General features: G+C 41.0%; 1 protein-coding gene across 2 annotated transcripts in view; it reads right to left on the reverse strand.

The window, feature by feature from the left end:
* Window positions 1-3585: 3585 nt before the first annotated feature.
* Window positions 3586-23731, reverse strand: part of ZDHHC13 (zinc finger DHHC-type palmitoyltransferase 13) — a 47952-nt gene continuing 27806 nt past the window's right edge. For both annotated transcript variants that reach the window (XM_004752113.3, XM_004752114.3), the window contains exons 10-17: window positions 23231-23331; window positions 17828-17952; window positions 16915-16977; window positions 16108-16201; window positions 14192-14275; window positions 9874-10031; window positions 6965-7062; window positions 3586-4181 (exon numbers count right to left, since the gene is read on the reverse strand). In XM_004752113.3, the coding sequence (XP_004752170.1) occupies window positions 4043-4181; window positions 6965-7062; window positions 9874-10031; window positions 14192-14275; window positions 16108-16201; window positions 16915-16977; window positions 17828-17952; window positions 23231-23331 (862 nt within the window). In that variant the 3' untranslated portion in view covers window positions 3586-4042. The remainder of the gene's footprint in view (window positions 4182-6964; window positions 7063-9873; window positions 10032-14191; window positions 14276-16107; window positions 16202-16914; window positions 16978-17827; window positions 17953-23230; window positions 23332-23731) is intronic.

Consider the following 23731-nt stretch of genomic DNA (forward strand, 5'->3'; position numbering starts at 1 on the left):
CCCTGTTTCATTTGCATCTTGTTTTTCTACTTTTTTCCTGTGACAACCTCATCTATGTTCATGCCTCCCATGCATGCCATGATCTCTTTACAGCGGCCTTCCAGACTTTTCTACCGCACAGCCTGTGATACCTCAAACTTAGTAGCCCCCAACCACCAAACTCATCACCTGGTCTCTCCACAGTTTTCTTTACTCCTCAGAAGAGCATTGCCACCCTCTCATTCACTGGGTCCAAAGTCATCGCTGACTTTCCCTTCTCTCCCTCCACATTCAATCAACAATCCGGGCCTTCATTACTTCTTGCCTAGGACATTGTTAAAAGCTTATCTCTAGGGGCGCCTGGGTGGCTCGGTGGGATAAAGCCTCTGCCTTCAGCTCAGGTCGTAATCTCAGGGTCCTGGGACGGAGCCCTGCATTGGGCTCTCTGCTTGGCAGGGAGCCTGCTTCCTCCTCTCTCTCTGCCTGCCTCTCTGCCTACTTGTGATCTCTCTGTCAAATAAATAAAATCTTTAAAAAAAAAAAAAAAAAAAAGCTTATCTCTAACATTCTCTGTCAGGTTCCAGTCACAAAAACAGAAACTACACTAGGCTTTCTGGTTTTGTTTTGTTACTGTTTTTTAACAGAGAGAAAATAACAGAGGGAATTGACTAAGCAGGTGCTAATACTTTTCAAAAAGTAAAGAGGAGCACACTGATTTAGCACAGAGATGGGACCTGCAGGAAGCAGCCACAATGCCTGGGGCTGGGAAGAGATGGGAGCATCCTAATTCAGATGCCTCCGGGACAGGTATCCCCAGGCTGGGAGTCAGACCTCCCTGCAAAGAGCCTTGTCTGTTCTCACTGGGGCTTCTAAGGAAGAGGGGGGTGACTTGGAATGTGGGAGAAAAGCTAGACCCTGATTCCAACTGTCACCATCAGGGTGAAAGGCCACTTCACAACAACAACACTGAGAGGATGCGCTAACAAGAGGAATGGAATTAAGTCTCTTCTCCCCTCCTCCTCCTCTACTGGCAGAACGTAATGGAAACTCAGCTGACAAGGAAAACTATAGTTTTGAGAATCCTAGTCCCCAGACACGGGGTATGGAAGAGTGAATATGGCACATTTCCTTACCTCTAGTCAATTTTCCAAAGATTTCTGAATGAATAGCATTTCTTGAGCATTTTTATGGGCCAAGTAGAATTCTAAGCACTTTCTATGTTATTACACATTTAATCCTCATCACAACTTTTGGAGAGATCTACTATACCACATCATACAAATGAGGAAACTGGAGCAGTATAGAGGTAAGTCATTTGTTTAGAGGTAAAATGCACATATAACGGGCAATTCCAGGACTCAAACCCAGGGTGTCTAGTTATTAAACATCAACTCTCAAACTTTCTTTTTTTTTTTCTTTTCAAACTTTCCCACCAACATGAACCTGAGGAAAACACCACAATGGAATGGTGGGGACAAGAGTCCCTACATAAATGATTCTCAAACTGTATCGTGTAAATGTAAGAATCACTTGGGGAGATAAACCGTAAGAGACTCTCAACCTCAGGAAACAAACTGAGGGCTGCTGGAGGGGAAGTGGGAGGGAGGGAGTGGCTGGGGAATGGACATTGAGGAGGGTATGTGCTATGGTGAATGCTGTGAATTGCTGTGAATAAAAATATAAATGAATCATGGACCTATACCCCTGAAACAAATAATACATTGTATGTTTAAAAAAAAAAGTCACTTGGGGAACCTGATAAAAACTGAGATTCCAAGACTCACTCGAGGAATCTGAATTTTATTTTATGTTTTTAAGGATTTTATTTATTTGCCAGAGAGAGCAAGCAAGAGTGCGAGCAAACGCACAAGCACGGGGAATGGCAGGCAAAGGGATGGCTGAGCAAGGAGCTGGTTGTGGGACTCTATCCCTGGGTCCTGGAATCATGACCTGAGTCGAAGGCAGACGCTTAACCCACTGAGCCACCCAGGTGGTCCAGGAATTTGAATTTTAAACAAGTGATCCCCAGACACTACCCCCATCACTATCACAGGCCTGTTATTCTGATGTAAATCGTCTATGGACCCCAATTTGAGAGCAATTACTTGGCAGGAGTTGGTGATACTAGACAAGACGATATAAAAAGACTCTTTATTGACAAGTGAGTAAAGAAATAGCTCCTTATTGCTCACTTAATACAGCTCATTAGCTTAACATTCAGGGTCCCTGGAGATCTAGTCCAAATCAACGAGTCCAATTTACTGGCCAAGCTCCCCACTTTAAACATCCTGTCATGGTTCTAACCATATTTTAAACTCTCCCATTGTCTTCACTACGTGAGAAGGCCTTTCACTTCCAACTCTGTATTTCCCAACTAAATATCACTAAAAGACCCTTTCTAATGCCATATTGTCCATAAACACTTGACCACATCTACTGAGACTCTCTCCAACCTCTACACTCTAACAATATTTTATTTGTACCCCTCTTATGGCTTTTCATATTTTCTACATTATACTATAGGCTCATTTATCTTAGCTTTCCCTCGAGACTGCAAGCTCTGTGATTAGTATGCCCAATTACATGTTTTATGGTCAGAAAGACCTATCATGGTATGCAATATATATATCTATGGAATAATTTAAATTAATGAAATGTGTTTTCCTTATTATATATCAATTGTAAAGACTGAAATATAGTAGTTTGGAAGGTGTGAGGCAGGGTATTTGAATTTTAAACAAGTGAGCCCCTGCCCCATCCCTATAATTCTGATTAAATGCTGTATGGACCACAATTTGAGAATACTTGGTAGAGTTTGAAGAGAGAGAGAAAGGGAAAGGGTATAGCTTGAGAAAGTCCTTCTGTCCCCCCAGCTAAGAATCAGCCTTCAAACAATTATGATCACACCATATCCTGCTTAAAAACCATTCATTCATTCAATGAATTTGAATGTTTATTGAACACATACAATGTGTCAGACAGTACTTGAGGTGACTGGTGCTCTAGAGTGGTGACCCCATTTAGTATCTAAGTGACCCTGGAGAACACAGGAACTTCTTTAGGCTTTAGTTTCCTTATTTGCAAAGGCTCTATAGAGGAAAGAACAGATCCTTGAAAAACTGAAAGGTCAATGTGGTTAGAGTATAAAGTGTGGTCCAGAGTTAAGACTGGTAAACCAAGTAAGGTCGTATTATTCAATACTTCCAATTCAATTGGAGGTCATGATGAGAGCCTTTATCCCAAGAGCAACAGAACCTTAAGGAATGGTTTTCAGCAGGAAGGGGCCATGCCCAGGAGCATTTATATACAAACCAAGAGTTAAAGTTGAATTCATTTCTCCTCCAGAATAAGGGAAATCAGCAATTACAATCACATCAGTCCAATATTTGAGGATTCTAAGTAAAAGCAGTAATTAATCTTTAAGACTTCCTCTGTTCAATTTTCTAAGTTTTTTAAGATGGAAAACTAAATTAGATCTTGCTTACTGGTGTTAACAGTGAGTTCAACTCATTCCTGGAACTGTGAATCAGTTTCTTTATGTCCTATATACACCTTTTCTCATTTTAAGATTCTAAAAGTGTTAAGTGTCAGAAAGGAAATCTCAACTACAAAAAAAAAAAATTTATTAAGTGTGAAAGCATAACAGGTACATCTATTTAAATATTTTTTACATATTTATAGATAAAACACACAAATAATTTATCAAAAATTACAAGTTTAAAGAATAGTACTACTTTGAAACAACCAATAAAGTATTTGAAAATACCACATTTTATCCATAATTAATGAATATTATCTCCAAAAAAATGTAACTTGTGTTTTCTTGTGAAAAATATAAGTTTTTTTAGATGTCTGCCAAGATTGTTCAGGAACAGTCCATCTTGCTAAATCCAAAAGTGTAATGCCTTTATTGAGAACTTCTGTTTTTACCAAATAGCTTTAAAAAAACCACCTGCATTTTCCTTTGGACTTAGGTGAACTCTGAATCAGCACTTCACTTGCAGACCAAAGGGCATCAACATAAACACAAGTAGGTCAGAGTGAGAGTCTGGGATGGCTTTTCTTAAACGGAGCGAAGGACCTTCTCCTTCGCTGGGTGGAAGACCATGGTGTATTGTGACGTCCAGTCCACGGCACAGGGCTTCACCAAGCCAAAGCAGCCACACTGAAAGAAATCTGCGAGGTTCTGCGTGAACCCAAGGCTGCCAAGGAAGGAAGAGAACACATCTTACTACATTTCCTGTTTGGACATTCATTCAGACCAGAAACATTCACTGAGAATTTATAACAGACAAGGTGCTTTGAAGATCCTGAAGCAGGAATCCAGAGGTGAATCAGACAGTTCCCTGGCTAAAACTGAAGCCCGCGTCCATTTCCGGACCTCAGTCCTGACTGAGATTCCCTGGCTTCTGTCCAGCAACTTGATTTCCTTCTGAGTCCCCCACTCACTGGAATGGTGGGGCCATCAATAAGTGCTTTCCATTCCCACTATCCTGATTCACATTTTGATGATCTCAAAGGCCAGATAGGCCCAAAGAATATAGTCAACAAACTGTTTTTTTTTTTTCTAAACTTTTTAAGTAAAATAGGGCCCTGTCTCGATTCCTAGCAATTATTCTTTTTTTTTGTTTTGTTTTGTTTTAATAGTCCAAAGGTCCTTCGTCTTTTCTTAGACCTATTATACCAAGAATTCAGAGGGAATGGGTTCCAGAAGCTCATGCTCCTTTCCATCAGTTCTTAGCAAGTACAGCACTGGCTGGAGCAGGCTAGCCCTTCAGCTGAACCCAAGTACCTTTCTCCTTGGCTTCCTTCTTCTGATCAGTTTCCTCCACATGCTTCAGGAAGCTATCTTAGCTCTTTGAGTGCCTCAGAACTCAGTACATACGTTAGTTCTCTTGGCAAGAATCTGGCCCTTGTGTGTGTACACTAACAGCTGGGGGATGCCGTAGACTCCTGCAGTTCTGCTGAGGTCACATTTGTTGGGCATCGCTTTCTGAATGGTCCCACTGCCTTGATGTCTACAGTAACACTTTTTTTTTGTAGATTCGCATGTATGTGGCCAAAGGAACACCTCTGTGTTTTCTAAAAGGTCTAGAGAACATACAGTGGGTGTTTCTCCTTTTTCCCTTGGTGCTGGTCATTTTGGCAAACTGCTGGAAGGTGGCATTTCCAGCCAAAGGGAAAGAGCTCCTTCCCAATTAATCTTACCTATTGGACACTGTCTGGTCCTCCAAAAACCTTATCAAAACCCAACCCCCGGGCGCCTGGGTGGCTCGGTTGGTTGAGCAACTGCCTTCGGCTGAGGTCATGATCCCGGAGTCCTGGGATGGAGCCCGGCATCAGGATCCTTGTTCCACGGGGAGTCTGCTTCTTCCTCTGACCTTCCCCCCTTCTCAGGCTCTCTCTCAAGTGGATAAATAAAACGTTTTTTTAAAAAAACAAAACCTATGGGCACCTGGGTGGCTCAGTGGGTTAAGCCGCTGCCTTCGGCTCAGGTCATGATCTCAGGGTCCTGGGATCGAGTCCCGCATCGGGCTCTCTGCTCAGCGGGGAGCCTGCTTTCCTCTCTCTCTCTCTGCCTGCCTCTCTGCCTACTTGTGATCTTTCTCTGTCAAATAAATATATAAAATCTTTAAAAACAAAACAAAACAAAACCTAACCCCTGATACACATTAGAATTTATTTGTGCATGAGGATGACTGGGCCATTGCTGCTGCTGGGAGAGCTATCAGGATTGTATCATCACCACTCCTCGACAGAGCGGCTCCAAAGCTAGTTAATGAGCAAAAGTTAACTTGGGCAGGTTTTTGGAAGCAAGGCGCAAAGTAGCTCTTAGGCTTTCCCATTAGTTCCTCCAGCATATGTTGCCATTACTCAGTAATTCCCACACATGCCCCAGTTCTCTCAACTCAGGACCTTGGGCTCTTAAGGGCTTAAAATCCCTGTCGGTCCTTCTCCATCAGGCCCCACCCCACGTCTTTCAAGGCTCAGCTGAAAATTCTACCTCGGTCACAAAAGGCTTTCATCCTCTAGTGGAGTCAGTATTTATTCCTCGGGTCAACTACTGGGAAAGGGACTTTACTATCATTGCCAGTCTGAACTGATCGCCACAAGCTTGGCACCACCGGCCACCCTCCATCACCTTAGCCATCTCTTCCCAATTAAGTCAATTCCTCTCCTCTCTAAACAGAGATCATAGTCCCTTCCAGGCTCTGATCTCCTTGTCTAACAGCCTAACAGTTTCATCTTGTACCACGAGTGTGCTTTAAAATAGACTGCTCATGAGATATGCAAGTGAGCATTAAATCCCCCGAGGGCTCAGGGTGACCTCTGCAGCACTCCCAGCCTCCAAGACCCTGATATATATGACAGGAAGATAAGCTTCAAAGCCCAATCGTTCATATCGTAGGATGACAGCCTTCCTACAAACACTCGCATTTTCAATTGAGGACAGGTTTTATATAACCGATGCTATGGAGAAATCACGCCCCAAACCTGAAGCAGCAGCTTCCGCCTGACACAGATGGGCTCGTTAAACACAAGGCTAAAAGAATTACGGGTGAGAGAAAGGCAGGTGGAAAATCTTGGCAAACCTCACAACCTAATGCTTTCCGCAGAGAGCCCTGTGGCTGGAATTCTCAGCCACATGCTTGGTTATCTCACATTGACTTCATGCCAGCAAAACTCAATCTTGTGACCATGTGGCTTGACTGGAGAGATTCCCCACCTTGGCAAAACTTCAAAGTCACTTAACTATTTGTGCTGAGTCCAACAGACCACGTCCCAAATTCTTAGCACCTGGGGGCTCATGACCTTACCACAAACCTCTGGTCACTAAGACTTCCAAGAAAGAAGAGGGTCAACTCCGCCAGACAGCAAGTTAGGGGAGAGCAGCTTGCCTGCGTGGTGGCAGGAGGCTGGCAAACCAATGACTAGACTAGCATCTTCCTCAGGATGCAGTGGCCAAAAAATAGATTTGACTTACTTGTATGGGGTCCTCCTGAGGGATAATGTCTGTTTCATATGCCTGCTTTGCTTCAGCAGGCTGGTTCTCTCGTGGGAGGTCAGGCCCAGGAAAGCAATCTGCAAAAGAAGATTGGAAGGTACATAAAAATTCCATTATGTTGAGGTTCTGTTGCTCTTAGTGCATCTCAGGACAGCAGTAAACATTCAGTACGTCCCTGAATACAGTATAACCTAGCCTTCTAACCAAGGATCACGGTGACGACAACAACTCAACAGCTCTAAATGAGACTAAGTAAATCTAGCAGCTGAGTTGTTTGTTTTTTTAAGTTTGTTTATTTTTCAGTAATCTCTATACCCAACGTGGGGCTTGGACTCACCACCCCGAGGTTAAGAGACCTCACTCTTTCGACTGAGCCAGCCAGGTGCCCCTGAGCATTCATTTTTTTGAGTGTCTGTTTTTATTAACATTCAACAAAGCACAGTCATGAAGTAATTGCTTTAGTAATTCAAGCCGTGGCCTACAAGCCTTTTTAGATTCTCAGCACAGGCAGCATGTAAGTTTTAGCTGAATAAAACTAAATAAGGTCAAGATTACTGCAAGGATCTCACCTTGTGTATGCTTCTTAGCATCTCTTTGGAAAGGACCAACTGAAAGAGTCAATCTGAAGTGAAGGATATTCAAATCCATAATTTGGGGAAGGGCAAGAGCTGAGGTAACTTAAAAACCCCCCAAATCATTAAAACCCTACTATTCATTGAGGGATTCCATTTAATCCTCAAAATAATTCAAATATCCAAGTCCTTATCTGTGAAACAGAGATTATCACACCATCCTCCCTCATCAGGTTGTTGAAGGATTTGACATAATATATTTAAAATACCCTGTCAAGAGGCTGTCAGAGGTGGAGTAACTGGTCCAAGGTCACACAGTTTAGAAAGTAGCAGAACTGAGACAGACACTTCAGTCAGTGTGAGAATAAAGTTCATGGTCCTTACCAGAGTCTGTGCTATGTCTTATTACAGTCAAACCCGTGACTCACTAGAGCAGTCAGCAAATGAAAGGCTTCAAACAACTGAATTGTTTTATTAAGAAAACAACTTTACCATGAATTCCTCTATTTGAAACCCATCTAAAACTTTGAGTCCATTTTCTTGCCTTAGAAACTGTAAGAAATATTAACCTTTAAAAAGAAAAAAAAAAAAAAAAACTGGGGATGCCTAGTTGGCTCAGTGGGTTAAGCCTTTGCCCTTGGCTCAGGTCATGATCTCAGGGTCCTGGGATCGAGCCTTACATCAGGCTCTCTGCTCGGCAGGGAGCCTGCTTCCCCCTTTCTCTCTCTCTGCCTGCCTCTCTGCCTACTTGGGATCTCTTTCTCTGTCAAATAAATAAATATAATCTTAAAAAAAAAAACAACTAATATTATAGTCTCACATATATCTGTACTTGTCCTCAGAGTCCAGAAAAGAAGAAAGAATTAGAACTGAGGTCTCAAATCTTCGGTTCTACTTCTCATTCCCCTCACCAGCCACATGGCCAAAACAAGGCACTTAACCTCTCAGGGGCTTAGTTTTCTCATCTATAAAATGGAGACACTGCTATGGAACAGTCTAGGACTCAACTCTTTTTTTTTTTTTTTTTGGAGATTTTATTTATTTGTCAGAGAAAAAGAGCACAAGCAGGAGGAGCAACAGGCAGAGGGAGAAGCAGGCTTCCTGTTGAGCAAGGAGCCTGATGCAAGACTCAATCCCAGGATCCTAGAATCATGACCTGAGCTGAAGGGAGACACTTAACCGACTGAGCCACCCAGGCATCCCTAGGACTCAACTCTTTGTCAGGAAAGAGACAGGAAGTGCTTTGGAATATGGAAAACATATATAAATATTAGGTGTTTTAAGGTATTAACAATCATCGATATTCATTCCTCCTGCCTGAGTGTGTAGATACCAGAGAGGCAGGAGATGAAGATGAACATTCAGAAGCCTCAGTTCAGTGTTACCAGCTTCATTCCCTTCCTTGGCATTTCTCCCCTTTGTCTGTCTTTCTTTCTTTCTCCTTATTACTGTAGAATTGGTTACTTCCCTGTAAAAGTGGAATGCATTGTGCTTTTGATGAGTAATGCTCGAATTATCTGAGGTCTGACGGTAATTGGCTCAGACTGATCACGGCTGTCTGTTCCACGAGGGCAGGCCATAGCAACAACACGAATTAGGTTATGCTCAGAGGGAAGGCAGGCAGCAGGAAAAGGAGAGTAGCTTCACAGGAAGCTGAATATGGCTACTGCCCTGGAGCATGAACTTTGTAATGGCTGTGACCTTCCCTGGAAGTGTAATTACTGTGTCCACTGGTTGGTGATGGATCTTGCATTTCTCCCCCCTTCTATCCACTTAAGCACTGATTAATGAACAGGATAACAAACAGGGTTGGAAAAAATGAGGGCAGGGAATTATCTCGCAACTGTTTCGAAGTATCTCACAATGCTGTTTGTATTTTATGTTTTCACACACTTTACGATTTAACTATATGATGAAAAAAGCCTTTGAAGAGGCTGTCAGAAGACCTAGGTCTCCAGTTCTGATTTCGCTACTCACTGAGTGACCCTGAGCAAGTCAATTCACCTCTCTGTAACTCTATCCATAAAATAAAAAGGTCAGATTAGATCATTCCTAGGGACAAGCTAACAACTTACTATTCTAACCTTTACGCGATCCTATGAGTGTAGCACTATCAACTCCATTTTACACACAAGGAAATTGAAATTCAAGAGTCAAATGACATGGAAAATTGACATTCCAGAGTCAAATGACATGCCTACAACCAGAGAGTAAGCAACAAGACCCAAAAACCTTCTGATTTAAAATTTAGTTTCGAACTTATTACAGGCTATTGGAAATTTTACTCAAATGCATTATAAAAAGAGAAATAAATACCTGAAAGAGTTGATTTAATAATAAAAATGTTGACCATGAGAAATGGAAAGCTGCTAGCATGAAGATATATAAAACCCAAGGGGAACAGGCCACAATCTGATTGAGGTAGGTCCATAGTCCATCTTCTCTGAATGTTGTGGCACAATGATTTGACCAATCTGTGAATTCACAAGAAATGGAACTCATTATTTAAAAAGGCAACAAACTAGTGATCATTCTTCATGAAGATAAAATCGCTGCACTTTTATTCAGGGAGAAGAGAAAGTAAGACATGGTAACACAGACTAGAACCCAACTTTAAAAATTTATTTTCCAAATGCCAGCTTAACTAACAAAGATGATAAATTAGTACCTCACTGCTCATGAAGACTATGACAGCATTGCATTGGTGGTTGGTAGGCAAGGAATAAAAATAAAAAAGGTCTGTAACACCACCACTAAAACCATCATATATTCAGCATAAAATAAACTGGCTTGAAGTTAACTCTTCAAGGACTTGACAATGGAGAACAGCTGTGTTTAATAAATATCTGCTTAGAAAACTCTTCATATTGTCCAGGATACACAGCAAGACATGAGTCTGTAGGGTTCAGATCCATAGGCCACTGCTGTAGGCACAAGAAATCCCATGAGCACCCAGATACCACTGGAACACGACCTAACAGCTTGAGGTTATTGGGGGTACAGAAGTACCATGATGCACTGGCACCATGATTCGTAGGGGGAGAAAGTTCAGGTAAGGGAATCATGAGAGATGCCCTAGGAAAAGGCAGAACTTCACCATGGCCCTGGTGACCCCATAAGCCATGCAGCTAAAGGTAGCAGTAAGGAGAATGTAGGTAGGCAGCAGCAGGAACAAGGGAACAAGTCTGCAAGATTTTGTAAAGCCAATGACTTGTGTAGGCACCAGGACTGTGTATTAAGGGCAAATCATTTTTAAAATAAGAACTCTGCAAATTTGGGGTGCCTGGGTGGCTCAGTTGGTTAAGCAACTGCCTTCAGCTCAGGTCATGATCCTAGAGTCTCAGGATCAAGTCCTGCATTAGGCTCCCAGCTCCATGGGGAATCTGCTTCTCCTTCTGACCTTCTCCCCTTTCATGCTCTCTCTCATTGTCTCTCCAAAAAAAAAAAAAAAAGAAGAGAAAAGAAAAAAAAATCTTAAAAAAATAAATAAAAGAACTCTGCAAATTTGCACCTTGAGGTTTCATAAATGCCTCCAACAATTTGATAAGTAGTTTCGGACATTTTCCCAAAGCAGCACTTAAGAGCTTCTAGGATGGAAAGAAAATGAATCCCTAACTTTACTACTACCCATCTTAAAAATTTTAGTCTTAAAAATTTTTATAATTTTATATTATATATATATATATATATGTGTGTGTGTGTGTGTGTGTGTGTGTGTGTGTGTATACATATATATATATTAGTCTTAAAATCTATTTTTCGCCCTTTTGAGTCTCATTTGGTTCCTAACCATTTTTCATGACTATATGTCACAAGCATTCTAAGGGCAATCATCACAGAGTAACGATCAAGGCAACAAGTTAAGGCAAATTATGCTCTCTTTTCGAGCTGCTCAAAGATGCGATCCATGCACCTGATATGACAAAAAAAAAAAAAAAAGAATGTAATTCCCAACAGCAGGTAGAGGAAACAGCTGCTGCATGGAAAAGAATACCTACTTTCTTTGAGCTTATGGATTTCTACTGCTCTCTTCTGGGAATTTTTTGAATAATACAGCATGACCTCAAACTGAAATTTTCATAGGATTGACTTTAGAATTAATGTCAAAGATATGGCTACAAATGGGACATACATTATCTTATGCACTACAAAACTTTCATATGTAATAATAATACATTCTTATCAGGTGGTCATTGGCTAATGACAGGGGACTCCTACTGTTCCCAACTAATCATTTTCGTCTTTAGATATCTCTGAGAGTTATGTTCTTTCTAACAATGATCTAAAATCTTTCAGGGTGCCTGGTGGCTCAGTTGGTTGGGTGTCTGCCTTTGGCTCAGGTCATGATCCCAGGTGCTGGAATTGAGCCCTGCGTCTGGTTCCCTGCTTAGTGGGGAGTCTGCTTCTCCCTTTGCCTCCTTCTCTCTCTCTTTCATGAATAAATAAATAAAATCTTTAACACAAAATGAAATAAATTTAAAAAAAATCTTTCTCCCTGTAACATGTAGGAGACTGACACTTCTGAGTATCCACCCTGCGAGCAGACCTCACGGAAGATGAAATAGATGTAGCTACTTCTGCAGGGAACCCAAAGCAGCTGCCACTGGCTCACACGAGGAGGGTGCACGTCAAGGCCCTAGCAATAGGAATTTCCATGGAAAACCACGAGGGTGGGATGATAGTGAGACCTCGCTAGAAAAGTGAAGCACAAGTTCATTTTTTCCATCTGTGAAATAATGATAAATACTACAATGTCCTCATTCTGTGTAAAGAAATACTGTTTGAATACCAATGGGATAAAAGTAACCAAATACGTTCAGCTAGCCTACATGGTTGCAAGCGAATATAAAATGTGACCGTTCCTAAGAAACAAAATATAGAAATTGGATCAGAGCCAGGGAATAAAAACAAAGTAGAGGGAAGGACCAATGCATGTAATAAGAAAGCAACTTGGAAAGAACTAGTGATGGAAAATTACTTCTGTCCTTATCAATACAGTCTTATGCTAGACACAGACACCAAACAAAGGTGACTATTTTTAGTGAAGAGAGAAGCAGGAGAGACAAGAGTGGTGTAAAATCTGGCTCGTGTCCCTTAGGATCAAGTCCAAGGGACAAGTTGGTCCATGGGCCAGCTTAGAAAGGTTTTCCAGGAATATGTCTTATTGTTAGGTCTTAAAAGGGCAGTTCTTTCAATAGGACTGTCAAGAAATCTTTCATTTCTTACACCACAGGACATAATTTAAGAGGTTTTTGGATTCCAATCTCAGGATTACTGATGGCCTTTGATAAGAAATGAGACCAGAGATCACAACCTTCTGACTATTTGCTCCATTTGAGATGGTGACGGTCACATTGAGCTACAAAAGCAGTTCCCTACTGATCACAGACATCCAAGGTGTCAGAGGGGAAAGGAGCCAACAAGGTAATTGAAGCCCTTTCCATGCCTATGCTGTGGCAAAAAAGACACCATTTCACATAGATATTAAGAATCTCGAAAAATGAAACCCCAAACAAACCAAAATTTGTAATACTGGATGTTTCTGGGGAAGGGGACTGGGAGGCTTAGGGACAGAGTAGGAAGATTTCTTTTTCAAGAACTAAACAAAATTTAAAGAAAACTGGAGTGGGGGAAGGGGAAGGTAGGGAGGGGTGGTACTTGGGATGTTAAGGAAAAAAGAAAATAAAGTAGAAAAAACATTCCTAACATCTTCCTGCATCATTCCACATTTCAGCTCAGGAAATAAACTTGTGTTCTATTGGCAAAAGACCTGAGCATGAATATAACAGGAGGCTGGGTGGAAACAGATTCGTAGTGAGGCCAGATTCTCCCAAAGTCTTCAAAACAAATAAATAACAAACAAGACCAAAATAAACTACAAGAGCTATAGGTTTTCCCAGTTAGGTAACCTACTCTAAGGTTTGCGAAGCATAGCCATACAATTGGTGAGAGTTAACCCAAATCCTTCTTGCTTCAACTTAAACCCTGTTCTTCTTGGTTAATCACCTTGGAATAGCCGGATGTCACTCCCTACATGAGCTCCCTCCATGCGTGTTCACACTGCTACTGAAAAGTTACTTTCCCTTCTCAGGGATGCAGAATAAATGGTCTAAGGTTTTCTTCCAAGTCATGATTTCCAAACTTGCAATGACTATTAGTTGTCCCATTAGCTCTGTGACTTGACATTTACCAAATAGCACGGGTGGTCAGACTTTTGTTCCTTCTCTACTGTGGTCACTTCCGCCCCCCCTAACCTCTCCGCCGCCAACCTGTCCTTTTTCCTCTTTTATTTACTTCTCACTTCCCTAGCTTTGTTCCTGAGCAGCTAATTTTTCTTCACTTCACTAGGTGATCAATCTACACTTTGCCTTAAATGAATTTGTATTGTTGACCACTTCTCAAATTCACCAAGGTCACTTTAGGAGAGGTCCAATCTCTTGCCAAGTGCTAACAACTAATCGCTCTGAGCATTTCTTGAAGCTTCCCAATGCTGAGTCTCAGAGGCAGCCGTTTCATTTTTATTAGGAGTATGGTTTATCGTCACCGAGTCAGAATGGGATATACAGGAATTTACCAAGAAAAGTGCGTGTGGGTATGAGTTCATGAGCTTGTTTTAAGAAAAACTTATACTTACAGATGAAAGATTCATATATAATCCAGTCACAAACGATGGAAAGAAAAAGTAAGAAGAATATGTAATAGCGATGGTTGCCAAAACCTAGATCAAAAAGAAAAACCATAGTTAATACTTTCTTACAATGATTTTCCATATCAAAACCTTATTAGCCACTTTCTTGTCAAAAGCCTTCACTAAAGTAAAAAATAAATAAGCTTAGGCTTTGCTTTGAAATACCATTAAACCAAAACCAAACAGCTCTGATATGTCATGGGCAACTGTCCATGTTAACTGAACTAATATTTATTTGTTGCTTACCTAAAAGACATCGTTTTCTGGACAGAACAAGATCTACTACACACATGTAGCACTAGGAGGGCCTACGACTGTGCTAGAGCAAGGGGAGACAGCAGGACTTTGGGCAGACATACCCTATTCCTTCCTTCCTTCCACGTGATGAGTTTAAGAAGTGCAATTTCAGAACATCAGAGATCCACTGGATCGGAGGAATACAGAAAATGAATCTGAAGAGCAGCAGATAGATATGTTGCAGGAGACTAAACACAGGAGAAGAGGGCAACCTGCAGCCTGAGAAAGGTCTACAGAAGTGAAGTAGGGGCAAGGGGGCCAAGCAACCAAGCTCCACTCTCGTGTATGTTGCTCTCTTGATGCTGCAGTTGGGAGCACGCTGATGCTAATGACACTAAATTACTACCACATCCCCAGTTCTCTGAAGGAAGCACAGTCCAGGAGGAGGAATGCCCACTGCAATGGAGAGACCTAGGTTCACAGATCAGCAGCTGCGTGAATGTAGGCAAGTCATTTAACTTCTCTGGTCTAGTGTCCTTGCTTTTAATATGGGGATAAGATCTCTTCTGTCTGCTTCATAGGCCTATGGCAACCAAACAAGAGGATGCCCATGAGATCACTATGTCGAATGCATGTAATCAAAATATATGGGCTCATGACTGTTGTTTTCCCACTTCCATTCAAAGCTACCTGCTATAATGCTAGCCATCCCCTCTTTACAGTGGGATGGCATCTATGAAGCTTGGGGCCCTAAGAATTACCTCTTCACCTATTCTCTAGGAATACAAGAGAACATCAAAATGCACCAAAGAAACCTAACTGTGAAGCAGCCTTTTGTTCAGGATTTTAAAAGCATTTCCTTGGGGCGCCTGGGTGGCTCAGTGGGTTAAGCCGCTGCCTTCGGCTCAGGTCATGATCTCAGGGTCCTGGGATCGAGTCCCGCATCGGGCTCTCTGCTCAGCAGGGAGCCTGCTTCCCTCTCTCTCTCTCTCTCTCTGGCTGCCTCTCTGTCTACTTGTGATTTCTCTCTGTCAAATTAATAAATAAAATCTTTTAAAAAATAAAATAAAATAAAATAAAAGCATTTCCTCTGCTGGAGACAAATGACCATAGTTCCTCTGCAGTTCCTCATAATAAACCCCTGGTTTTTATGGGGCCAGGACAAGGAACAGTACTCAACACCTCTGGGTCTGGCTTCTACCTGAGCTTTGAAGGAGGCAAGTGGAGGAGTAAAGGAGAGACTCAAGTCACAAAACATGCTAAGAACCTGGTAATTTGGTATAGAAGACTGGTATTCCTAAAACAACCTCAAGCAAATAATTTACCTTTAATATTTTTTCACGTCTAAAACAGAGGTAGTAATAACCAACCTCGGGATGTGCCCTGATGATCGAATAGGATACTATATTCAAAAGTGCTTTATAAACTCTAAAATACTATACAAACCACATTAATTATTATCAACATGGACAGTTTTCCAAGAGCATTACACTATGAAAGGATTCTCAATAAGGAAGAGCCACAAAATGGACCCTTTAGATGCCCTTCTACTTTTTTCTATGAATCACACACACATAGCTAAATATATGCTTTTTAGAGTTAACTAAAAAAATTCCATCTCTCACCTATGCACCGTCCAGTCCACAGACAATGCTGATCATATCGAGCGACACAGGAGTTACACACGTGGCAATGAAGTGACCTTAAAGGCTTCCTTATCTAAGTGGGCAATTAAGACAGGTCTAAGCAAAAATATCAGTGTCTTAAAGTGGTAACAAATCACAAGCAAAATCTTACTCCTGAATCCTAAAGACACAGGCACAGATAATCCTAAGTAGACCCTCAGTTCATGTTGAGGCTCTGGAATGCCTTATTAATATTTCCTTCGAGATATCTATTTTGATTAGGCCATCACTAAAAGGGATTTGACTTCCAGAGCCCTTTCACACTGATGAAAGGGAAGTGAGGGAGCACTAGGAAGGGAAGGGCAGCAGAATGAGCACTGGATTAAGAAAAAGGAAAAAGGAAATGCAAGTTACATTTCCAGGTCTGCCAATAATTTGGGGGAAGTTACTTCCTCCCTCTAGGCCTTGATTCTCAACTGCAAAATGAGAGGTTTCACTAAGTGGTTTCTAGGGTCATCATGAGCCTGTGAGTTCAAGTTAGTTCTACTATATGCTTCGTGGTAGAAAAAGGCAATCCAAACATACTACAGATCATTCAGAGAGATTTAACCACAGGCAACTTGAAGAAACTATAAACACTCCCTCATACACTCAAGGCAGAAAACTATTCTAATAGTAATATAAAATTGGAAGCTGGTAAAAATGCAGATGTACAAATATACCATGAAGATTTAACGAAGGCTTACATGAGAAATGTTACCAAGAATTTGCTTTCTTACTACAGTGGGGAAAGAAAAAAAGACTCACAAGACATGATGTACAAAATGTTCTGAAGTCCAGACAGCCAGTCTCTGCAAGGGTGATGATATTCTGAAAGGCATGAAATTTGACCTTATGATTATGTGTTACTAGGGAATGTATAATGCATGTTATAGACCATTCTCCCAGCTCTCTCTCCAAACTGAGGCAGCCAGAAGAGCAATCTGGAATACCTGCCACAAAATCATCCTGTACCTGAAAATAATGTGACTTTTCAAGGCTGCACTTTCAAGCACAGCCAATAAATTAGAAAGCACAAAATTACACCTTCCCTTCTCTCCATGAAAGGCAAGCATCCCCGACTTATAATCTGTTAGAGAAAAAGACATATACATATATACACTTATAAAAAAGAAACAAAACTCATCAGTAGACATCAGGACTGATGGTTATAAGCACCATGGCTTATCTTTCAGGAACACTGGATAGAAGTAACACAAACAATGATACTCTCCCCGACTTCTAAACATTCACAAGCAAAGGAAGCCATGCAGGTTAACTGACAGCTTCACATCTAAGGAAGAGAAGGGCATCTCTTGTCATTGAGGACTCCCCCCTTGCCCCTGCCTACTTACTCTCCATGTATTAAATTGGGAGAACTTAAGCTAAATGATCATTATCTATATGTTACTGTAAAGAAAACGAGATCAGGTTTGCTGACAGAAATTACATTTGAAAAAGTCTTGGTGGGTATGACTTTAAGAGAAAATAAAAATATTTTTTAAGACTTTTACATAAATAAATGAAAGCATGACCTGGAGAAATCTCAACTTTGTTGATTTATGTCGCATCTATTACTTGCCAGGCACTAGAGATGCAGCCATGACAAACACCAACATTGCTATGAACTTCTTATTTAAAAAATAAAAATAAAAAAGGTAACATTGTAAAGAAAGCTCACCGTTTTCCTTTCTTCTTCAGAAGATTTAGTGAAGCCTGGATCAGTTGCCCAAGTCTTGTAGAAAAAGTAGAGGAAGCCTATTATGCTGAGAAGGAAAGCAAAATAGAAAGGGCTGCCTGCTCGATGTGAAAGCCACGTTAAGGAATGTATCAACTTCCACTAAGAACGGCATGATTATGACATAAGCAAATTCCATCACTGGTGCCTGAAAATCTCTCTGCATTCTATCCTCACTTTCTGTTACATATACATATCCCTGCCCCTAGGCCTGGCCCCATCCTATGTTCTAATACTACAGGAATTTGTTCATAGTTGCTAATAATTAATCCCTCCCGATTAGTTGAAACTCATGAAATATTGATAGAAATAATTGTAATGTATGAGGAAAATCCTGAGGACTGAAAAACATTTCAGATCCAATAAGTTAATCTCTCATGGTGTAACTATAGCTCTCCTGTAAGTATCAAAAAGAATATTTATTGATCATTTAAACAAAATCAAAGAAAAAAAACCCCTTGATTCAGAGATTCCAACTAAAAATATTTCTTTAAGGACACCTGGGTGGCTCAGTTGGTTAAGCAGCTGCCTTTGGCTCAGGTCATGATCCCAGCGTCCTGGGATGGAGTCCCACATTGGGCTCCTTGCTCAGCGGGGAGCCTGCTTCTCCCTCTGCCTCTGCTGCCACTCTGTCTGCCTGTGCTCGCTCTCCCCCCACCCGATAAATAAATAAAATCTTAAAAAAAAAAAAATTTCTTTATATATTAGATAAATGCTTGCAAAAATTTCCTAATGGAAAGTTTAATAATGAATCCCTGTGATGTATTAGGTTGTATTAATTTAGAAATACACAAAAAAATTTGCTCTCTGTGCAAGGTAATTACAAATCAAATGCTATTTTGGGAAAAGAACATATTACAGACACATTAAGCTAAAAGGTATTTCAAGGATAAACATTACCCATTTTGAAATGGTACAAATTCCTTGTATAAAAAGCAAAATTTTGCTCTTTAGGGAAAGATGAATGAAGATGCACCAAGTAATAAGCCAATACACCAGTAGTAACCATTTCTCCTTGCCCAATTTAAATCATCATGGACACAGAAACTGTATCTGCCTTCCAAGGTATTATCAAGCTTTTTAAAAAGATTTTATTTATTTATTTCAAGGGGGAGAGAGAGAGAATGAGTAAGCACTAGTGGGGGTCGAGGGAAGAGGGCAGAGGGAGTGGGAGAAGCAGACGCCTGGGTGAGCAGGAAGCCTGAGACAGGGCTCAATCCCAGGACCCTGAGATCATGACCTGAGCTGAAGGCAGACACTTAACCAAATGAGCCACCCAGGCACCCCTCAAGCTGTCCTGTGCCAAACTTTGGAGTGGAAAAGATGGCCATAAAATAGACTCTAACCCTTGCTATTTAAAGTGTGGTCCATAGACCCACAGCAATGGCTTTCCCTGGGAGCTTGTTAGAAAGGCACTCGAGCTTCAGACCTCAGCCCAGATTTGCAGAATCAGATTCTGGATTTTAACAAGATCCTTAGGGGGTCCACATGCACAGAACAGTTCGAGAAGCACTGCTCCAAGCCACAAAACCCAGCAGCAACCACATCTGGTTGCGGTAGGCAGGAACAAACTTTGGTGGTTAAATGTATCCGTTTGTCTGCAGAAGGGCCTGGCTTTAAGAAAGATATAGGATCTGGAAGAGTTGCATGAAGTGGGATTCCGACAAATAAAGTTTACTTAGAATGAATTAACAGCATTGTTTCAGAGTACATAAGTCAAGACCTTTAGTTACAGAAACACATCCTGCTTTTTCCCACTGGAACTTTTATCGGCACACATGACACATTCTCAAAAATACATTCAGCTGAAGCATAGGATTCCGCATACGGACCTGCCTGAACTCTGGGCTCCTGTTCTGAATAACTTTCAGAACAAATAGCAGGAGAATCACTGGAGCCCTTCTCTCCAAGTAAAATGAATGTGTTCTATCCCCTCACCTAAAAGCCAGATGTTCCTTGCTTCCATGCCCTTGCTTTGTGTGGTTCAGTAACCTCAAATGTTCCCCACTGTCCCCAGCTACTTCCAAAAGCACCCTTTGAGGATGTCCAAGACCTAACACACTCTCCTTTCCCTTGAAGGCCGTTCTTGATTGCCTACAGAGAAGAATTCTTGCCCTTCCCTGAATCTAAAGATGCCTGTTCTGGTACTCAGACCTTATACACACCTCAGCCTTGTCACTTAGCCGGTGACTCTTGGCAGTTAAAAAGTCTCTCAATATGGAAATGAAATTTGCCTTTCTGTAACTTGGACTGTTTTTCATTCCTTAGATCCTTTAGTTTTACACTACAGACCTACACTATAGCTGTCCTTCGACCTATAACCTACAGAAGCTTACTCCTCCTTTGTTCAATACAGTTTTATTCAATGTCCATTCCATACAATGCATTGGCTTCCGAGTGACAGACTTCCGAACACGTGATACCGGATGGCAGCACTCACACCTCCAGGATAAGCAGCAACCTTGTTCCTTGTACAGCAACAGTCTTCTGGTCATGTTCTGCTTTACGCGGTTTGTCCATGTGTCCCTCAAAAGAACAGAATTCCACACAGAGCAAACACACTTCAGGGTTGTCCTGACCAGTGCTAGGGACAGTGCGACTGTTGTTGTCCTTTGCAGGGACACTCACATCCTTGTACTATTTATTACTGGAGAACACAGCAGCTTCCTTGGCAGCTAGGTCACTCCCTACATGGGGCTTTTAGTCAAAGCTCTTACTCTTTCACCTGATCTGAAGCTGGGTCACTCCTTCCACAACAAGTCAGAGGCATAGACATAACATTCTGTGCGTCATCATTTCTGGGTCTTAATCTTACCTCCAAATGCATCAGTAAGGTCCTATTTTTTCCATTTGATCCTGCTTCATAAAAGCCATATACATTAATGCTGAACATATAAAAGGCACCAAAAGGAAGTGATTTTCTGAGGAACCAATCTAGAGCTTCCCTTAAAATTAATTTCAACATGCAGCCTTCCACTCAGATTTTATTCATAAGAGTAATTAATAATGAAGTAAGTATTATTTAGAAAATGCCGATTACGCAATGGGGTCAGCATTTTACAGACACCACAGCACAGTAATCCTTGCAGCCGTCCCATGAACTTGGTACTCTTATCCTTCAGGAATTTTTTTAATGGCAAAACTGAGATTCAGAGAAATTAAATAATGTGCCCAATGGTACATGATGAGTCAGAAAAAGAACCAAACTCAAACTCATTCTGTCTGATTCCAAAGACAGTACTCCTTCCACAGTGCCCCAGACACTTTCCCATAATGGACTGTGCGAGGGGACACTCCCTCACGATCCAGACTTGGCATTCTGAGACAAGATCAGTCTAACTAGTCAGGATGGGTCTTTACAGGGTAGCACAGTCAAGTCATACCCAGAGCAGTTTCAAAGAGCATTTTACATTCAGCTCTCAAAACACTGATCTGCCGGCGAAGTCTGCCACCTACTGACTGACACTCACCAGTAGCAGGTTCACACTGGCATGTGGATCAAAGGGCTTTTGGCGGCACAGGCAAGGAAAATATCCCATCCTGTCCACTCTGACATCCTAAGAATCTGTCTAGCTTTGGAAATCAATTCTTCTGATTAATGGCATCGTCACAGATGGTGAACTGCTTGTAATGAAACTCACCTGAACACTAAGTTCTGTAGTTGAGACTCTCAAACTACAGTGGAGCCACATTCTTATTGATATTCAGCAAAGTTGAAATAATTCAATATAAACAGTATCTCACTTTTTGTGCCAAAAGCGAAATACTGTGAACTGCTGAAATTTTAAAAATTCATCAAGAAACACAATTTTAAAACTGTGTTTACTCCACCGCTACTTGGGCTGGTAAGCAAAAATGCCAGCCACCCCTTAGAATGATGTCAATTATCCTAGAATTTACCAGCCTTGGGATTTCTCCAAGTGATTCTGGGTGTATATTGTGCTATTGTTTAATACGCTCATTTCTTATAATGTATTTTTATATTACATAATATCATCCAAGCCTCCATTAAGCAGTGGTCAGGAGACTAGTGCTTACAAAGCTGCCCCCACATTAGTAATCATGAGACAAAGGCTATATGTAATAACTTCTTTGATAAAAGCCAAATGAACTCCACGGTATGCTGTACCACTCATTTACATTAAAGGAATCTGAAGAATATTAGAGATAAGGCTCAGAAACAAAAAGCATCATTGAAGTATAAACATACTATGATGAAAGGAAACGTATGCACACTGAGAACTCATCTGCCTGCCTCATTTCATATTGTTTCCCATGGAAAAAATATTCCTGAATTGAGTCTATGCATCTCTCTCACAAACACCATTCTTTCTTTTCAAAGATGCCATTACCAAAAAGAGACAACACAGAAGCTGAAGGAGTATGTTTATAGGTACATTACTATCTATCACATTCCTTCTTCCCCTACCCTATAAAGAAAGCAAGGTTATAATGACTTCCTAGTCTCTGCAGGGGAAATAGGAACCTGGAAAGAGGTGGGAAGATAAAAATCAGACAAAAATACCTCCCTCCTACTGAGAGCTATACATAGCTGTAAACCAGGAAGTATGCCGTATCTCCACTTCTACGCGACGAGGCTCAGTCAACCCCAAGAGCACACAACACACCCCCAGCTGGCCTTGGCCTGAGCCCAGCTCCTCAACAGATAAACCTATTCCTTAGAGGAGTTCTTTTGGTTTGAAAACAGCTGTCATCTGTTAGCAGGCCATGAAAGAATTAAGTGCACTGTGACCAGCATTTTTTAAAAAGGAAATAGAACATCATAAAGTAACAAAATTTCAGAGTAAAGCACATATCAGGAATATCAATTTTCTGTTTCACGTACATTTTGGGTGGCAATGTAAATATATTTTTAGTGTGGATTGAGAATCACGGCTATAGACGGCAACACTGTGCTGACCACAGCTGAGGAGGACACATTTCCCCCAAATACCCCTCCCATACAGGCCATCTTGATACCCAGAAGATTTATTAATCAACTGTCACTGCGAACCAAGTTAAAAGAACCATCTGACCTTGAAGAGAGTATCTCAAGGCAATACAACAAATGTATACGGGTCCAAGTAAAATAATAATTCATTCTACTGTTTCTTTCCTGTGAGTAATGAATACTAGACCCCTACCGGTTCCATGGTGTGCTCTAAGATTATTTCCAGAACTGAGAAGATTTTCAACACTACACCTCATCAACCAGAATAATTAAAATGACTACAAATAGGAGTTGCATTCCCTGGATCTCTCCTATTATCTAAATTTCTAACACTGGCATTACTACTGTTGAAAGGTAAAATGAGATAAACATTTAAATTTCAGCTTTAAGGATATGAGGAAAGAATAAGGTGAACCAAGTCACAAATATCCAAAAAATGGAACTTAGCAGGAAGACCGTTGGTAAGTATATGAAGCTCTTATACCCGACCAAGAACCTGAAAGAGAAAGGGGATATACACAGGATATTAGTGAAAACAAGTATGGTCCATATTAATTTTAGTTCTACGTCCCGTTAAATAACAGTAATAATAACAATCCCCTCAAGTAACGGCAGCAAGCAATGGCTTTCAGCACCCAGCACTTCCAGTGTGAAACTTCCCACCCAGTAACTGAACATTTGCTGCCACCTCACCCCATTTTCCATGAGAAAAGTAAAGCAGAGATGCACGTTCTAGTTCTTGTAACTAACTTCTACAGGATTTCATTCCCCGTAACTTTCTATTTGCAATGATTCTTCAGTTCTATTGTGACGTATCACACATGTATTTCTTTTTGGTATTTCATATTTTCAAATGTTCCAAAATGCAAAAATTGTAAATACTTGGGAAATTCACC

This window comes from Mustela putorius, unplaced genomic scaffold (assembly GCF_011764305.1).
Source record: "Mustela putorius furo isolate JIRA1106 unplaced genomic scaffold, ASM1176430v1.1 tig00003859_pilon_pilon_pilon, whole genome shotgun sequence".
Classification (NCBI taxonomy): Eukaryota; Metazoa; Chordata; class Mammalia; order Carnivora; family Mustelidae; genus Mustela; species Mustela putorius.